The sequence below is a fragment of the Aotus nancymaae genome, unplaced genomic scaffold (genome assembly GCF_030222135.1).
Source record: "Aotus nancymaae isolate 86718 unplaced genomic scaffold, 86718_ANA_hifiasm-v0.15.2.pri h1tg000065l, whole genome shotgun sequence".
In the NCBI taxonomy this organism is placed as follows: domain Eukaryota; kingdom Metazoa; phylum Chordata; class Mammalia; order Primates; family Aotidae; genus Aotus; species Aotus nancymaae.
This window is the reverse complement of record NW_026988480.1, coordinates 14,003,846-14,021,541: the sequence shown is the minus strand read 5'-3', so window position 1 is coordinate 14,021,541 and position 17,696 is coordinate 14,003,846. Positions and strand designations below refer to the sequence as shown.

The following is a 17,696-nucleotide window of genomic DNA, read 5'->3' as shown; positions in this document are numbered from 1 at the left end:
GCAATGGAAAAGAAATATGAAAACAGTTACAGAAGGCTATATTGAGATTGATCCCATTTAGGTAAAACAAAAGACTCAAATTGTTCATCTGAATATGGACTTTCTCGAGAAGACTAGGGAGGAGAAATTTTTATTTTCTGGTTTATTTCAGCATTTTTGTTGTTGGTTGTTAAGATATTTATAATTTTATAAAGAGATTCACCGGGCACAGTGGCTTACACCTGTAATCTCAGCACTTTGGGAGGCCAAGGCTGTGGATCACTAGAGCCCAGGAGTTCAAGATCAGCCTGGGCAACGTGGCCAAACGCTGTCTCTACAAAAACTTCAAAAGTCAGCTGGGTGTGGTAGCACACAACTATAGTCCGAGCTACTTGGGAGGCTGCGGTATGAGGATCATCTGAACCCAGAGAGGTCGAGGTTGCAGTGAGCTATGATCGCACCACTGCACTTTAGTCTGATCAACTGAGCAAGACCTTGTCTCTAAAAAAAAAAACAGAAAACAACAAAAAATAAGATGCTTCAATTTTGATTTCATAGCATTAATTCCTTTTTAAACATGAAGAGAATGAAAGGAAGTTTCTGATAAACAATGAGTATAATGAAGCAACAGAGTATACTGAAAGGTGTCTGGGCTTTAGAATCTTACAGACTTGGGTTCTAATGCCAGCTCAGCTACTCTGCTCTTATGATTTAGGGTAAATTCCATGTGCTCCAAGTTTATTTCTTCAAAAGTAAAAGAGTACTAATAACATGCTTAGGATTGTAGGAATTAAATGTAAATAAGTTTTCAGTACATATTTCTTCCCTCACCTTATTTGCAGTAATGCTAGGTGGTTTCTCTAATCTATAGGCTCAGGAACAATGAGATCTACTGTCAGTACTATACAAATACATGTAAAACTGATCAAGAGTGGTAACACTAATCAGAATTCGCTTTAAATGGCTTTATACCATAGTGATTGAGTTACTTTATTTATAATTTGCTTTGTTCCAGAAAGTATTTTAGGCAGATTACAAACATTTCATAATAGAAGTGGCATTAGGTTAAAAAGTGATGGAGGAGCTGGGCCTGGTGGCTCATGCCTGTAATCCCAGCAGTTTGGGAGGCTGAGGCGGGCAGATTACTTGAAGTTAGGAGTTCAAGACCAGCCTGGCCAACATGGTGAAACCCTCCCATCTCTACAAAAATACAAAATTAGCCTGGCATGATAGCTGGCACCTGTAATCCCAGTTGTTTGGAAGGCTGAGGCAGGAGAATCTGTTGAACCCAGAAGATGGAGGTTGCAGTGAGCCAAGATTGCATCACTGCACTTGAGCCTGGGTGACAGTGTGAGACTCTATCTCAAATAAACAAAAAGTGATGGAGGAAGACAATGGAAAACACAGATGGGGACGAAATGGGATGAATGAAGGCAGAAATCTCTGTAGCCATATATACATATCCATATATATTTTTTTAACATGAGGGTTACATTTTTAACTCTGCTTTCTAACAGTCAGCTAAAGAGCCTTTATATCACAGTGTACATTGATTATGAGATAAGAAGGATTATAATCAGTGAAGAAAGTAGATTAGAATTAAATGAATCTTCCTTTTCTCTGACCCTCTGCCACCCCATCCAGTATACACAAAGCCTCAGGCCTAGGTGGTTTACACAGGTGAAGTTTTTTAAACTTTAAAGGAATAGATTTTGGTTGTTCCAGAAGACAGGAAAAGAAGGAAACTTCCTTTTGAAAAAAATAAAGCATGTATACCTTCATAAACCAATAGCACAAAATTCTGTAGAGTTGTGCTTCTCAAACTTTTTGGTATCAGAACTTCTTTATACTCAAATTATTGAAGATTCCAGGAGTTTTTGTTTATTTTGATTATCTATTAAGATTTACCACATTAGAAATTAAAGATATTTATGAATTCATTTTAATATGTTAACATGTTTTAAAGTCAAGTATAGTTTCTAAAATAAAAGTTGTTGGAATGAGTGGCATTGTTTTGCATTTTTACAGATCTTTTAATGACTGGTTTAGTAGACATGACACTTGTATCCTCATTATCTGTGATGTGCTGCTTTCAGTAGCCTTTTGGGTAATGGTGCATATTATTCTTAGAAAGATGATTGGTAATTTCTAACAGGTTGGTGTAATGTGTAATCTGAAACCATATGAAGGAATATTTTATACTGTACTGTATTGAAATCCATTGTTCTGTCTTGCACATTGAATGGATCTTTTATCTGTGATAATTTTGTGACATTATGCATTAGTCATTTGAAAAATGCTGGTACACTGAATTGAACAGATCTTCCAAATGTAACCTTTTATTATATAATTTGTACTACCACTGATCTCATCAGAAAAGCTTTTCAGTATTGTGAAGCTGTTAAGCACACGGTGGAGGATATAAGTTTTCCAATAGTCTAATTTCTCTAGAAAGTTCAAATTTTATAACTGATAATAAATACTGTTGTTTTCCTTCAAATGCCAAGCTGACTTTGTTCCTATTTGAAAAAATGTCTGGAAAATACCCACGTTTGAATGACTACAGTTTGTTAGTTGTCTTTGCTGGTAAAAATAGTGGTCTATGAAGAAAGCAGCTACGTCAGCTTGCAAGTTGAATCATTGCACAGGCACATCTCCTCAAGATAACTACCATATTTTGTTGTACAGTAGAAGTGCTGATGAGTATTTCCCATTTCATCACAGAGAATATTAAAGAGATACATACTCAAATGTCAGAATTAAATGCCATTAATAATTTGTACTGCTTCAACAAGTACATTCTTTTTTTGAGACAGAGTCTTGCTCTGTCACCCAGGCTGGAGTGTGGTGGTATGATCTCAGCTCACTGCAGCCTCCACCTCCGGGGTTCAAGCAATTCTTTTGCCTTAGTCTCCTGAGTAGCTGGGACTACAGGTGCACGCCACCACACCCGGCTAATTTTTGTAGTTTTAGTAGAGACAGGGTTTTGCCACGTTGGCCACGTTGGTCTGGAACTCCTGACCTCAGGTGATCGCCCACCTTGGCCTCCCAAGTGCTGGAATTACAGGCATGAGCCACTGCGTCATGCCTAACGAGTTCACTTAAGCCATTCTTAAGTGAAACTAGCTTTTCCTCCCAGCCTGAAATTTGCATGATAATGAAGAGTACATCCTGCTAATATAGTTTGTTGCCACTAAGTTGAATCATTTTAAGGTGCTGGTAGTTTGGTTTTGTACCATTAGTGCAAATCAACACGTTGAAAAAAGCAAATAATGGCTTAGTAATAACTTTGACTTGCCAGACCTTGAGGTGTCTAGGGGACACTCAGTGGTCTTTGGACCCCATTTGTGAAAACTTGTTGTATATCAGTCTCACATACGAATACCGATGTACAACCTCTAACTTAACAAGTAGAAAATACAGCGTTACATTGAAATAATAGTACTTTTATTGGGCTCAGCTGATATTCTGCTTTTGAATACAATGATGAATATGTATTAGGAAATCTGTTAATCTAATTTACGTTAGTAGCTCCGGGAGAAAATGCAGATGATGATTGTCATAGAAGTTCTAAAAAATAAAACATAAACTAAAGCACTCTTAGAATGTAAAAGCCACAGAAATTAAAACCCATAGTAGAGATGAATAAACGAACCCTTCCTTAACAGGAAGTATATGTGAATTTGTAGGTATGTATGTGAGTATATTTCTCTCATATGTTTCTCAGACCAGAAGGCATCGTTCTCCCCAGAACTAAACAATGAATGTGCTCCCATTAAAATCAGAAAATAAAGTTACCCAATGTTGTGTACTGTCATTATCATTTTAACATTGTTTAGGAATTGCCACATAATATACCATAAAGATACATTTGAAAAAATACAGATGAATTCTAACATGGGTTTTCTGATTTATATACCTGAAATGCCTCAAAGAAACAACTACTAAAACTGGTAGGAACCCTATGATCTTAGATGACTACCTATTAAAGTTTTGTATGTGGCCAGGAATGATGACTCACACCTGTAATCCTAGCACTTGGGGAGGCTAAGACAGGAGGATCGCTGGAGACCAGGAGGTTAAGGTTGCAGTGAGCCTTGTTTGCACCCCTGCATTCCAGCCTGGGCAACAGAGTGAGATCTTACCTTAAAAAAAAAAGTATGTAAAATTTCAAACCTTTCCTGTAATAAAGCTTTCTTTTCTTTTTCTTTCTTTTTTTGTTTCGTTTTTTGGGGTTTTTTTGACCAAGTCTTACTCTCTGTCACCCAGGCTGGAGTGTAGTGGTGCGCTGTTGGCTCGCTGCAACCTCTGCCTCCCAGGTTCAAGCTATTCTCTGGCCTCAGCCTCCCAAGCAGCTGAGATTACAGGTGTTCGCAACCATGCCCGGCTAATTTTGTGTTTTTAGTAGAGACAGGGTTTCCTCATCTTGCTGAGGCTAGTCTCGAACTCCTGGGCTCAAGCGATTCACCCACCTCAGCCTTCCAAAGTGCTGGGATTAGAGGCTCACTGTGCCCGGCCAAGCTTTTCTAATTAATTGCTTAGAAAATATAATGGGCTAAAAACATGTTTAAGGTTGGGCTCAGTGGCTTACACCTGTAGTCCCAATACATTGATAGACTGAGGCAGGAGGATCACTTGAGGCGAGGAGTTTTAGACCAGCTTGGGTCTCAGCTTGGATGGATGTAGTGACATATGCCTGTAGTCTCAGCTGTTTGGTAAGCTGAGGCAGGAAGATCATTTGAGGCCAGGAGGTTGAGGCTACAGGAAGCTATGATTGCACCACTGAACTCCAGCCTGGGCAACAGCGGGACCCTGTGTCTATTTTTAAAAAAACAATTTAAAAAGCAAAAAATAAAACCCATAAAGGAAATACACAAGATCTCACTGAAAAAAATTATATAACATGGAAAGAAATAGAAGAATTGACTATTTCTAAGACAGAAATATTAAGCATTGTAAAGGCAGCAGTCAGTTCTAAGTTAATCTATAAATTCAAAGTGGTGGTTGAATCCTAGCAGGATTCTCTTTTGGAGTGTTACAATATTGATTATAATTGTTGTACAATAAAATTTTTAGGAGAGTAAGTGAAGAGGTGGATAGAAGGAGATCTGTGCTATCATGCTTTCAAAAAAATATTAATAGCACAATATGGTATTGACACCAGAGTAGAATGATCAGATCACAGTAGATTACCAAAGGAGACCTCAGATAATTGGGGATTTAGCATATACCTTAGCATATGATGCATCTCAGTAATAAATGGTATTGGAGTAGCTGACTGGCCACCAGGCACAGATTTTGATAAATTCATTTATTAGCTGTTATGTCTACCTCTCTAGTTTCTAGGAACTTTCCCTGCCTCGGTATGTCTATTCCATCTTGTATGCTGCTTTCAGTTAGGTAACTTCAGTACTCAGTTATCTTTCAACATAGCTAAGTGTAATGAAACTGATATTTATTAAAAGACTATTAATGGGCTAGAGGCTTGCTCATTTAATTTCATAGCTTCAAAATAAAATCTTTAATTTCCAAAAGAGGAGCAAATTCCTAAGCAAGATAATTTGACCAATGTTAGATAGGATTCAAATCTAAAGCTTGCTTCTAAAATCTGTCTTCGTTTTAATTAGGCAAAGTACCTTCTTAGAACTGTATTGTGGATTAGGTGCAATGGCCCATGCCTGTAATCCCAGGAGGCTCAGGTGGGAGGATTACTTGAAGCCAGGAGTTCAAGACCAGCCTGGTCAATATAGCAAAACCCTGTCTACAGGTATTATGTAGACCCCAGTTATGCTTCCAGCTAAGCCCCCCTGAGCCCCGTATTCTACCTACACTGGTTTACATAGCGTTCCTTCCAAATGTCTATACTTTGCTACTTCTGTGCCTTTGCCTGTGTTCTCTCTTCTGGTAACATAATTATCTTATTCCCTTTTCCACCTGTCTATGGTTTATTTATCCTTGGAATTATAACCAAAATTCTTCACCTGAAGAAAACTTACTCAAGAATACTTACCTAACTTGAGTAAGTTTTCTTGCATTTCTGCAAATTGCAAGTATCTCTGACTTCCTGTATTCCAATATGCTTTATACTTCTACTATAATGCCCATCAGTCTACCTGGGGTTGATTGACTATGTTTACATGGTTACTGGGAAAAGTATATAAAAACAAGAAATAGTTTCTGAACCTACAATGTAGGAAAAGAGATGTAAACAACCAAAATAGAAAGCAGGATGAAAAAAATGTCAAACCAGTAGCATGCAAAGAGTAATTCTGAGTAGTAGTGGGGAATGCAGAAGACTTGTTAATTAGATTACTTTTGATCTGAATCTTGAGAAGCGAAAAGAATTCAGCTATATAGAATTTAGAGAGAAGGATCAGGAGCACAGACATGAAGGAGTGGCCTGTGGGGAGAAACGCATTGGGAAATGAGACTAGGAAAGCAGATTGGGACCAGCTCTAGAGAGCTACAGGAGTTGGGCCTTCTGTCCCAGGGAGTATAGTTGAGGCGGTTGTAAAAATTGGACTTTAAGGCAAAAGTGAGTAAAACTGTACAAAGAATAAGATCTTAATATCTTTAAAGCTTTGGTTTATAAAAATGTTAAATATATTGAGACAAAAAAGTATATTTCAGTGATAGATGGCTTTAAAAACATGAAAGATCTCATATAAATATGTGTTTCTGAGGTATCATTCTAAAGCTCAGCTAAAAGAATGTCTGGCAACTTTAGCCATTACTTATATACGTTTATACATGCATTTTTATTTACGTATGTATGGAATTTTTTACTTTGAATCAGCGATACATCAACATTTTCTTTTTACATATGCAGACCAGCTGACAATTTTATATATAATATGCAGCTATCCTTGAAATTTGGCATACTAAACATAAGTAGGTTTGTTTTTTGCTTTTTGAGACATAGTTTTGCTCTTTGTTGCCCAGGCTGGAGTGCAGTGGGTGTGATCTCGGCTCACTGCAACATCCGCCTCCCGGGTTCAAGCAATTTTCCTGTCTCAGCCTTTTGAGTAGCTGCGATTACAAGCGCCCACCACCACGCCTGGCTAATTTTATTTTTAGTAGAGACAGGATTTCACTGTGTTGGCCAGGCTGGTCTCAAACTCCTGACCTCAGGTGATCCACCTGCCTCAGCCTCCTAAAGTGCTGGGATTACAGGTATGAGCTACTGCACCCAGCCAATAAGTAGATTTAATCAAATTTTCATCTACATATTACTAAATCAGTTTTTAAATGTTTATTAGCTGGAGTTGCCTATTTGTTTATAGCATTTCTTCTACACATTACCATAACAATATTTACTAGTTAATACCAAAATAATTAGGGTTTTTCAAGATGCAGATAAGCCAGAGTAAGGCAGTTAGAATTTCTTTGTAACTTAAGATCAGCAGCAGTACTTAAATTGAAGAACTTTAATGTTTCAAGAGTGTTAGGTTTAGGGTGCTTCTATTGATGGCAGTCCTGAGGTCATATAGGAATCTGTTTCTTCTGCTATTGTAGACTGCCTTATATTCATGGGAAGGAGGAGTGACAGGTACCAAAAAACTAGAGAGGGACATATACTAAACTCTATTTCTTTAATTTATTTGCATAATTTTTTATATTGGTTTTAAAGTATAGGTCACATATTTTGAGTGTCATCATGTTTTCAGATTTTATTTTGCAAATATGAAAGTCCTCTCTAAGAATTGGAATGCTTGGATTGTTAGAAGTACCCACTGAAAATAAATTAATTTCTCAATTAATTAAATTGGGATGACTGAAATATTTAACGGGAGCCGGGGTGGCTCATGCCTGTAATCCCAGCACTTTGGGAGGCCTAGGTAGGTAGATCACTTGAGGCCAGGAGTTCGAGACCAGCTTGGCCTACGTGGGGAAATCCTGTCTCTACTAAAAATACAAAAACTAGCTGGTCTGTGGTGGCGCATGCCTATAATCCCAGCTACTTAGGAGGCTGAGGCAGGAGAATCACTTGAACCCAGGAGGCAGAGGTTGCAGTAAGTTGAGATTGCACCATTACACTCCAGCCTGGGTTACAGAATGAGACTCTGTCTCAAAAAAAATAAATATAAAATAACAAAACGTTTTACAGACGAAGGCTTCAATTTTTGTGTATTTAAAAAATGAGCTGATACTTTGTATAACAGTTATATGTATTCTTTAGGTAGTTTATAGTGATGTACTTCTTTTTATGTGTTGCTTAGCCGAATATGTGGGAGTCCATGTCCTGCAGTGTGGCCTGATGTAATCAAACTACCGTATTTCAACACCATGAAACCAAAGAAGCAATATCGTCGAAAGTTAAGAGAAGAATTTGTTTTGTAAGAAGGAGATGTGTAAACATCCATATTGCATGAATGTTTTACTTATAATTCTAGTGAATTATAAATGTTAGCCAATTCTCTAGTGTTCTGAGGTAAACCTGTAATTCTTCTAGGGCATTTAATTTTGAGTTCTGTTTGCTATATGCAGATTACCATTTTACCATTATTATGGAATCAGTGATTTCAGGTTGTGTGTTTGATTTGGTGCTTACATGAAAGAACTTTAATAAGACCATTTAAATATTACTGGAACAGTGTCAAGTTACTTGAGACCAAGTTTTCATTTTGCTTTAGAAAAAACCATACTGTTCAGTTCTTAATTTGTGTAATAACAGCAAATTGCCCATGTAGTAATAATATATACTATTGCTTGCCAAATGGTTACAAAAATTATTTATAAATAATGAAATATTTATTCAAAAGAAAAATTGAGATTTATTGGAATAAAGTATTATGCACATATTATAAAATGTTATCTAAAATTATTTTTAAATTTCCTTAGTTTTAGTTTTAAAATTTAATTAAAAATAATTTAAGCTCCTAAAGAAACATAAACTTGTGTCTAAAGAACATACCTGACTTTTATAATCCTCTCATGCTAGTATTCCTGCAGCTGCATTAGACTTATTCGATTACATGCTCGCCTTGGATCCTAGTAAGCGCTGCACTGCTGAACAGGCTCTTCAGTGTGAGTTCCTCCGAGATGTGGAACCCTCAAAAATGCCTCCACCAGAGTAAGTGACTTTTTATTATATTAGCTTTCACATACACAGACAGTTTTAATAACATATATAATGATATTTCATGCCTGGTTATGAGAAAAGAAATATAATCAAAAGAAAGATAAAACAGCAGTAATACACATAATTTGCACATCTGGGTTACAGGTGCCTGCTTAATGTTTACCCATAGGACTAGCAAAAACAGCTGGCTTCTAGCTAATTTTAGGCTTGATTGACCTCAAGATTTAATAATATATTTCAACTCTAATAAAATATTACTGCTGTTGCTATTCTAATACTACTTCTACTACATGCACTACTAGTAGTACTGCTATAGCTATAATTCTGAGTGCTGTGCTAAGCATTTTTTCATGTATTACATTAATCTTTATAATCTTGTAAGGTAGGTATTGGTATTATTATCATCACCATTTTACAGAGGAGGAAGCAGGCTCAGAGAGGTTAAGAAACTTGCCCAGGAATACAAATCTAGTAAAGGGTACAGCCAGCTCTCAAATTCACATTAGTCCAATAATAAAGAGAGGTTCTGAAAATACTTTATTTATAGCATACTATGCAATATATATTTCTTATCATTGAATGAAAAACTATTAGTATCAGAAGCCTGTATGAAAGGAAATATTGTCTGATGGGGGAAACATACAGAGTTTGGGAGTCAAAATAGCTGGCTTCTCTTGAACCTTTACCTTCACATGGCTCCTGTTACTGCTCTAGGATTGACTTGAAGAAGGGGTAAAGGAAAAACAGTCCATTTGCATCTCCTTGACAGGATCTAGAAACCTTGTAGGGATTTTCTTAGTAATTTTTTTGTTTTTGAGACAAAGTCTTGTTCTGCCACCCAAACTGGAATGCAGTGGCAATATCTCAGCTCACCGCAACCTCTGCCTGTCTGGTTCAAGTGATTTTCCTGTCTCAGCTTCCTGAGTAGCTGGGATTACTGGCGTGCACCATCGCAAATGGCATATTTTTGTATTTTTAGTAGAGACGGGGTTTCATCATGTTGGTCAGGCTGGTCTTGAACTCCTAACCTCAGGTGATCCATCTGCCTTAGCCTCCCAAAGTGCTGGGATTACAGGTGTGAGTCAGCACGCCCGGCCTTTTCTTAGTAATGTTTAAAATGATAAGGAGTATCATTAAAAGCAAGCATATTATCTCTAATAATAAAATATTTTCATGTAATAAAATTAGCATATTTTAAATGAACAGACCTGGGCTCTGGAGTTCAAATCCTGGTTCTTCTACTTATCAGTTAGATAGTGCTTATTATATTTCTATGAGGCTGTCATATTCAGCTTCACTAAGCTTTTATTGAGCTGTACATAGTTGTCTTTTATGGGATGATTTGAAAGCCAAAATGGATCTATTATCTGACATCATGAGGGACCTGAATCTTTCACTGTTGAATTCATTGTTTTATGTTTGCTTTTTTCTTAGTATGTATCAGTAATCTTAAAACTTGGGCTCAGTACCCCTTCAAATAACATTTTTTTTTAAACTTCTGACTTGGAAAAATTTCAATTCTACAGAAAAATAGAATAGTACAATGAGTATTCATGTATATCCTTTACCTAGATTAAACAATTATTAATAGTTGGACACATTTGCTTTATCACTCTATACTTTTTTCCTCAACTAGTTGGATAGCATGTTGTGGAGGTGACACTTATAAATATCTAATCCTATCTGTAAGAACTGGGACTTTATTCTACATGCATACCATACCATTATAAAGCATATGAAATTTAACATGAGAATATTTAATGGTCAGTCTATATTCAGATTTCCCCAGTTGACCCAATAATTTCCTTTACAGGCTTTTTTTTTTTATAAAGAATTTTTCAGAGTTCAACATTCTATTTATTTGTTATGTCTTTTTTCCATCTTTAATTACTCTCTGGGGAAGAGATCTTACGGCATTTAACAGTTCTGAAGATTCCAAGCTAGCTGTTGGTAAAATATTTCACAATTGGGATTTGACTGTGTTTTTAAAATCAGAATTAGATTAACAGTTTGGGAGCAAGAATATAACCTAGCTGGTGATCCTGCTCTATGATTATTATGTTCAAGAGAACATAATGTTATTTTGTACCACTATTCTTGGCAATGGTGACTTTGATCAACAGATGTAACCACTCTACTTTAAAATGTCCGCATAGTAAATGCTGACGTTTTTAAGTACAACGGTTACATCACTCTTGTAAATGTCTCAAGTGGAAGGCAACTATCATAGCATTTTGATATCCACCAATAGTTACTTAGAAAATGTTGAGCAGTGTACATTGTCCTATTTTCATCTTGAACTTAGGTTACTCTTATAGGCTTTTATTCTAATGTAACATATATTTATGCTTGAAAGTATTTTATTAATTACTATATTATATATTTTTAAAAACCAGTACATGTATATAAATGGAAATTAAATTTCATAACATTTCCTGTGATTATAAAGCTCTCCTTGATTGAACTGTCATTGCAAATACCAGTAGTGAATATTTCCATTTTAAATAAAGAAAAAATTAGTAATTTTGTTAGAAGTACAACCTAATGAAAAAGATAGGGCTGAGTTTTTTTACCAAGTAGTTTGTATATCTGTTGATTAATACTGCTTATTCTAGAATGAGACATATTTCCACATTAATTGCAATTTTGTTTTTTATTTTTATAAGTAAAATAAGTATTTGAGAATGTAAGGAGTTTTGTCAGTTACCATCACTGAGTTACTGGAACTCCTTTGACATGTGTGAAAAGTCTTTCATCAAAAATGACTTTAGGCCAGGTGCAGTGGCTCATGTCTGTAATTCCAGCACTTTGAGAGGCCAAGGCAGGTGGATTATGAGGTCAAGAGTTCAAGACCACCTGACCCATATGGTGAAACTCCATCTCTTCTAAAAATACAAAAATTAGCTGGGCGTGGTGGCGGGTGCCTGTAATCCCAGCTACTCGAGAGGCTAAGGCAGAGAATTGCTTGACTCCAGAGGTGGAGGTTGCAGTGAGCCAAGATCACACCACTGCACTCTGGCCTAGGCCGCAGAGCAAGACTCCATTTCAAAAAAAAAAAGATTTTAAGGCTGGGTGCGATAGCTCATGCCTGTAATCCCAGCACTTTGAGAGGCTGAGATGGGAGGATCAGTTGAGGCCAGGAGTTAGAGATCAACCTGGTTGACATGGCAAAACCCTGGCTCTACTAAAAATAAAAAAAATAGCTGGACATGGTGGCCTGTGCCTGTAATCCCAGCTACTGGGAAGGCTGAGGCAGGAGAATCACTTGAGCCTGGGAGGCAGAGATTGCAGTGAGCCAAGATCACACCACTGCACTCCAGTTTGGGTGACAGAGCAAGGCTCTGTCTCAAAAAGAAAGTGATTTTAGGCCAGGCGCAGTGGCTCATGCCTGTAATTCCAGCACTTCGAGAGGCCAAGGCGGGTGAATCCCTTAAGCACACAAGTTCGAGACCACCCTGGACAACATAGTGAAACCCTGTCTCTACTAAAAATACAAAAAAAAAAAAAAAATAGCCAGGCATGGTGGCACATGCCTGCAATCCCAGCAGCTGAGGCATGAGAATTGCTTGAGCCTGGGAAGTAGAGGCTGCAGTGAGCTGAAATCATACCACTGCACTCCAGCCTGGATGACAGAGTGAGACTCTGTCTCAAAAAAAAAAAAAAAGATTCTAATGACGTCTTCCAGGTGTCAAGTTAAGATTCTTTCTCCTTCAGTTTTGTTGATAGTAAAGAATTGGAGGCCAGGCATGGTGACTTGCACCTAAGTAATTTCAGCACTTAGGGAGGCTAAGGCAGGAGGATTGCTTGAGGCCAGGAGTTTGAGACCAACCTGGGTAACATAGTGAGACTGTCTTTACAAAAAAAAAAAAAAAAAAAAAGATGAAAAATTAGGGATCACATGATCCACAGAATGATTTTTTTAATCTAGTAATTACTTGGTTTTTTAGTTCTCTTACCAATACTTATGACATTTTCTAGTACTTAACTACCTTTTCTTTTCATAGCACTTGTTTAATCCAGTATACTTAAAAAAGATTAGGAAATCAGCATGTAGTATCACTGTTACTTTGCCAATCCATTTTAAAAATTGTTTCTTAATGATGTTTTTTAAGTATTTTGCCAAAACCTTGGAACTATATAGGTTTATTCCACTCAATTTATGGGAAATGCCTGCCTTATAATCTAATTATAAACTGTGTCCTTATTGTAAAACAAATCACCTAAATCAGATTTAATTTTATCAGAACACACCTGACTGCATTTTTTTAAATTAAAAACAAACACGTTAACACACATTTGAGGAAAATTCTGTAAGCTATCTATAACAAATTCTGAATGAATCTCATTACATACATTACTAAAGCATTCAAATAAAGATGATCAGATTGATCCAATATTTAAATAAAAACATTTTATAAACAACAAAATATATCTGTACTTTGTAATATGATGTAATGAGTAGTTAAAATTATAAATTAGGAGGTAAGGACTATGAAGAAAGGCATTTGTATTCCTTTAGAGAGTTGGAAGATGTATCAAGCTCTTTTGATCAATTTTTTAGGAATAATCAAATGAGAGAGCAGGGTATTTAAAAATCAGATATAGGCTGGGTGCAGTGGCTCATGCCTGTAATTCTGGCATTTTGGGATGCCGAGGCAGACGGATCACTTGAGGCCAGGAGTTCAAGACCCACCTGACCAACATTGTGAAACCCTTTCTCTACTAAAAATAGAAAAATCAGGCTGAGCTCAGTGGCTCACCCTGTAATCCCAGCACTTTGGGAGGCTAAGGTGGACAGATCATGAGGTCAAGAGATCAAGACCATCCTGGCCAACGTGGTGAAACCCCATCTCTACTAAAAGTACAAAAAAATTTAGCTGGGCATGGTGGTGCTCGCCTGTAGTCCCAGCTACTCGGGAGGCTGAGGCAGGAGAATCACTGGAACCCAGCAGGCAGAGGTTGCAGTAAACTGAGATCGCACCACTCCACTCCAGCCTGGCAACAGAATGAGACTCCATCTCAAAAGGAAAAAAAAAAAAAGCCGCACGTGGTGGTACACAGCTATGTTTGCAGCTACCAAGGTTGAGAAATGAGAATTTCGGGCTCAGGTGGAGGTTGCAATGAGCCGAGATAGTGTCACTGCACTCTAGCCTGGGCAACAGATGAGACCCTGTCTCAGAAAAAAGTCTGGGTGCAGTGGCTCATGCCTGTAATCCCAGCACTTTGGGGGGCCGAGGCGGGTGGATCACCTAAGGTCAGGAGTTTGAGACCAACCAGGCCAACATGGTGAAACCCTGTCTCCACTAAAAATACCAAATTAACCGGGTATGGTAGCACATACCTGTAATCCCAGCTACTTGGGAGACTGAGGCACAAGAATCACTTGAACCTGGGAGGCAAGAGATTGTAGTGAGATGAGATCACACAATTGCACTCCATCCTGGGTGGCAAGAGTGAAACTCTGTCTCAAAAACAAACAAAATCAGAAATAACTCCATTAATTGCATTAGATGCCCTTTCAAACCTAAAGTAGATATAACTAGAAAGTGAATTAGACTAGCAGCCAGCTTGTAAGCTTTAACAGCAAGTAAAAAGCATTAAGCCATTTATAAGACAAAATATCAGTTGCCACTAGAATAAATATTTCATGATGTGATTTGATTGAAATAGTTGTAAACTACCTAATTGAATTATGACCAATGATATCAAATGTGAATTAATATATTGCCTACTTTGTAAGAGGCACTGCCCAAACGCTTACAAATGTTAACATACGGTACCTCTACCCCATGAAGTAGATAGTATTGTTAATCCCATTTTTAAAGATAAGGAAAATGAGGCACAGAGGTCAAGTTACATGCCTAAGACACACCAAGTAAGTGACTGAGCTGGCATTTGAACCTTTAAGAAAGCAAATAAAAGTTTGGTTATTTGGAAAACATTCCTGATTCATCTGAAAGCGTCGGCATCAGTAACCTGTACTATTTTAGCTATTTGTTGGGTGAAGTTTATCTTTCCTAAAGATGAATGTTAAGATCATCCATAAAGAATGTCTTACTTTTAAGAGGGCTAAGCACAGTGGCTCATGCCTGTAATCCCAGCACTTTGGAAGGCCGAGGCGGGCAGATCACCTGAGGTCAGGAGTTCGAGACCAGCTCGGCCAACATGAGAAAACTCTGTCTCTACTAAAAATACAAAAATTAGCCAGGTATGGTGGTGTGCACCTGTAATCCCAGCTACTGGGGAGGCTGAGGCAGGAGAATTGCTTGAACCTGGGAGGCGGAGGTTGCAATGAGCTGAGGTCGTGCCATTGCACTCCAGCCCGGGCAACAGAGCAAGACTCTTACCTCAAAAAAAAGGAAAGAAAAGAAAATAATCTCTTACTTATAAATTGTGGGAGGGAACAAAAGCTCTTTTTAATGGATTGCTTTGCTTTCATGGGGTTCTCCTTCAAGAGCAAGCTTCAGGATGGAAAGGTGGAATCACTTCAGTTACTGTACTCTGCAGTACTGCAGTATATCTGAATTTAAGGTATCCCAACAGAGGTTAAGGCCCATATCTCCTCATACACACACTTAGAAAGGAAAGTCTTTGGTGGGTTTATGATGCCTGAAAGCTTCCCAATATCGATATTTCAAATTGTCCCTTTGTTTGTTACTCCAGGAGGTTTTTACACGCTGAGGCAATGCATCATAGTAAGATGGCTGAGAGGTATGCCTTTGTTTTGTTTTTGGACCTCAGGTGCATAGACTTGGTTTAATCATAATCTTTGTGTCACTCATCATTGGTCCATGCATGGCTCTCTTTTATTTATTTTAGTTACTTTAGTTTTTTAAAATAAAGTTAATAAGCAGCCATGAACCTACCAGACAAAAGCTAGAATCTTGAAAATAACATACTTTAATCATATTACCCCTGTCCCCTCCAACGTATCCCCTTGCCTTCTTTCACCTGAGGTAACCATCATCCCTGTTTTATTTTGTATATACTTTTTGTTGCCATCTATATGTACTCATAAAAGGTTATATTTTAAAATTTAGTTAATTTTACAAAAGTGTCATGCTGTTTGTAATATTTTGGGAATGACTTTTTAATACTGCTAAGATTCAACCATATTGTTGCATCTGCCTTTATTTTATAACATGCGTAATTGTGAAAGAGGAGATATGATAGAAGAACTTGCTTGAACAGGCAGGCCATCCTCAAAGTTCAATCATAGGAAAGTGGACATATGGATATGGAAATTCCTTTAAAAAAATACCAGGTGTATACCCCTTCAAGAGTCTTCATGTACCTCCTAGAGGTAAACAGATCTGGGTTGAGGACTATAGGTATATATCACCAGGTGGGGTTGCTTAAGGGAATTTGTAGATATTCTGGGCAAGTTTATTCACCTTTCTAAGCCTCAAGTTTCTCATCTTTAAAATAGATACAACAGTAACGTTCCATTAAACACTAAATTAGGGTAAGAAGAAAGCATTTATAAGTCAAATATTTGTATCTTTAAGCAAAAGTTATTCTCTAGTGTTACCAGTTGTATGAAGTTACTTTTAAGATAGAATTGATGAAGAATTGTGGGCAATTTTGGTAGTTGTTATTCACAACTCTGTAGCCACTCTATCCTTGGATTACCCATTTTGAAAACTCATCTATAGCATCAGTTTAATTCTAGAGCATTTGGACAGATAAGCAAATAAGTTAGTAAAAAGTAAAAAGTTTTTACTATAAAGTTCTTCACAAATATTATGTTCTAGCCTTACTCCTTTTTTTTTTTTTTTTCTGAGACAGGATCTGGCTTTGTCACCCACGCCAGAGTACAGTGGCATGATCTTGGCTCTCTGCAGCCTATGGACTCAAGCCATCCTCTCACCTCAGCCTCCTGAGTAGCTGGGACTACAGACATGCGTCACCATGCATGGCTAATTTTTTTGTAGAGACAGGGTTTCACCATGTTGTTCAGCCTGGTGAACTCCTGAGCTCAAGTGATCAGCCCACCTCAGTCTCCCAAAGTGCTGGGATTACAGGCATGAGCAACTGCACCTGGCCCTTTACTACTTTTTTTTTTATCCCATATCTAGTTTCTACAAGTGGCATATTTTTCTTTTTTGTGTGACAGAGTCTGGCTGTGTCGTCTAGGCTGGAGTGTAGTTGCATGATCTCAGCTCACTGCAGCTTCTACCACCCAGGCTCAAGCTGTCCTCCCACCTCAGCCTCCCAAGTAGCTGGGACTGTGCACACCACCACGCGTAATTTTTTTGTTTTTGGCAAAAACAGAGTTTCGCCATGTTGCTCAGGCTGGTCTTGAACTCCTGGGCTCAAACCGTCTCCCACGTTGGTTTCCCTAAGTGTTGACATTACAGGCGTGAGCCACTTTTTTTTTGAGACAGAGTTTCACTCTTGTTGCCCAGGCTGGAGTGCAGTGGCACAATCTCTGCTCACTGGAACCTCCACCTCCTGGGTTCAAGCAGTTCTCCTTCCTCAGACTCCTCAGTAGCTGGGATTACAGGTGCCTGCCACCACAGCTGGCTAATTTTTGTATTTTTAGTAGAGATAGGTTTTTGCCATGTTGGCCAGGCTGGTCTTGAACTCCTGACTTCAGGTGATCCACCTGCCTTGGCCTCTCAAAGTGCTGGGA

The 17,696-nt window shown here is 37.9% G+C and overlaps 1 protein-coding gene across 2 annotated transcripts in view; it reads left to right on the top strand.

Annotated features, from left to right (window-relative positions):
• CDK13 (cyclin dependent kinase 13) overlaps positions 1 to 17,696 on the top strand; it is a 127,255-nt gene that overhangs the window by 99,622 nt on the left and 9,937 nt on the right. For both annotated transcript variants that reach the window (XM_012473569.2, XM_012473563.3), the window contains exons 10-11: positions 8,199 to 8,315; positions 8,921 to 9,052. In XM_012473569.2, the coding sequence (XP_012328992.2) occupies positions 8,199 to 8,315; positions 8,921 to 9,052 (249 nt within the window). The remainder of the gene's footprint in view (positions 1 to 8,198; positions 8,316 to 8,920; positions 9,053 to 17,696) is intronic.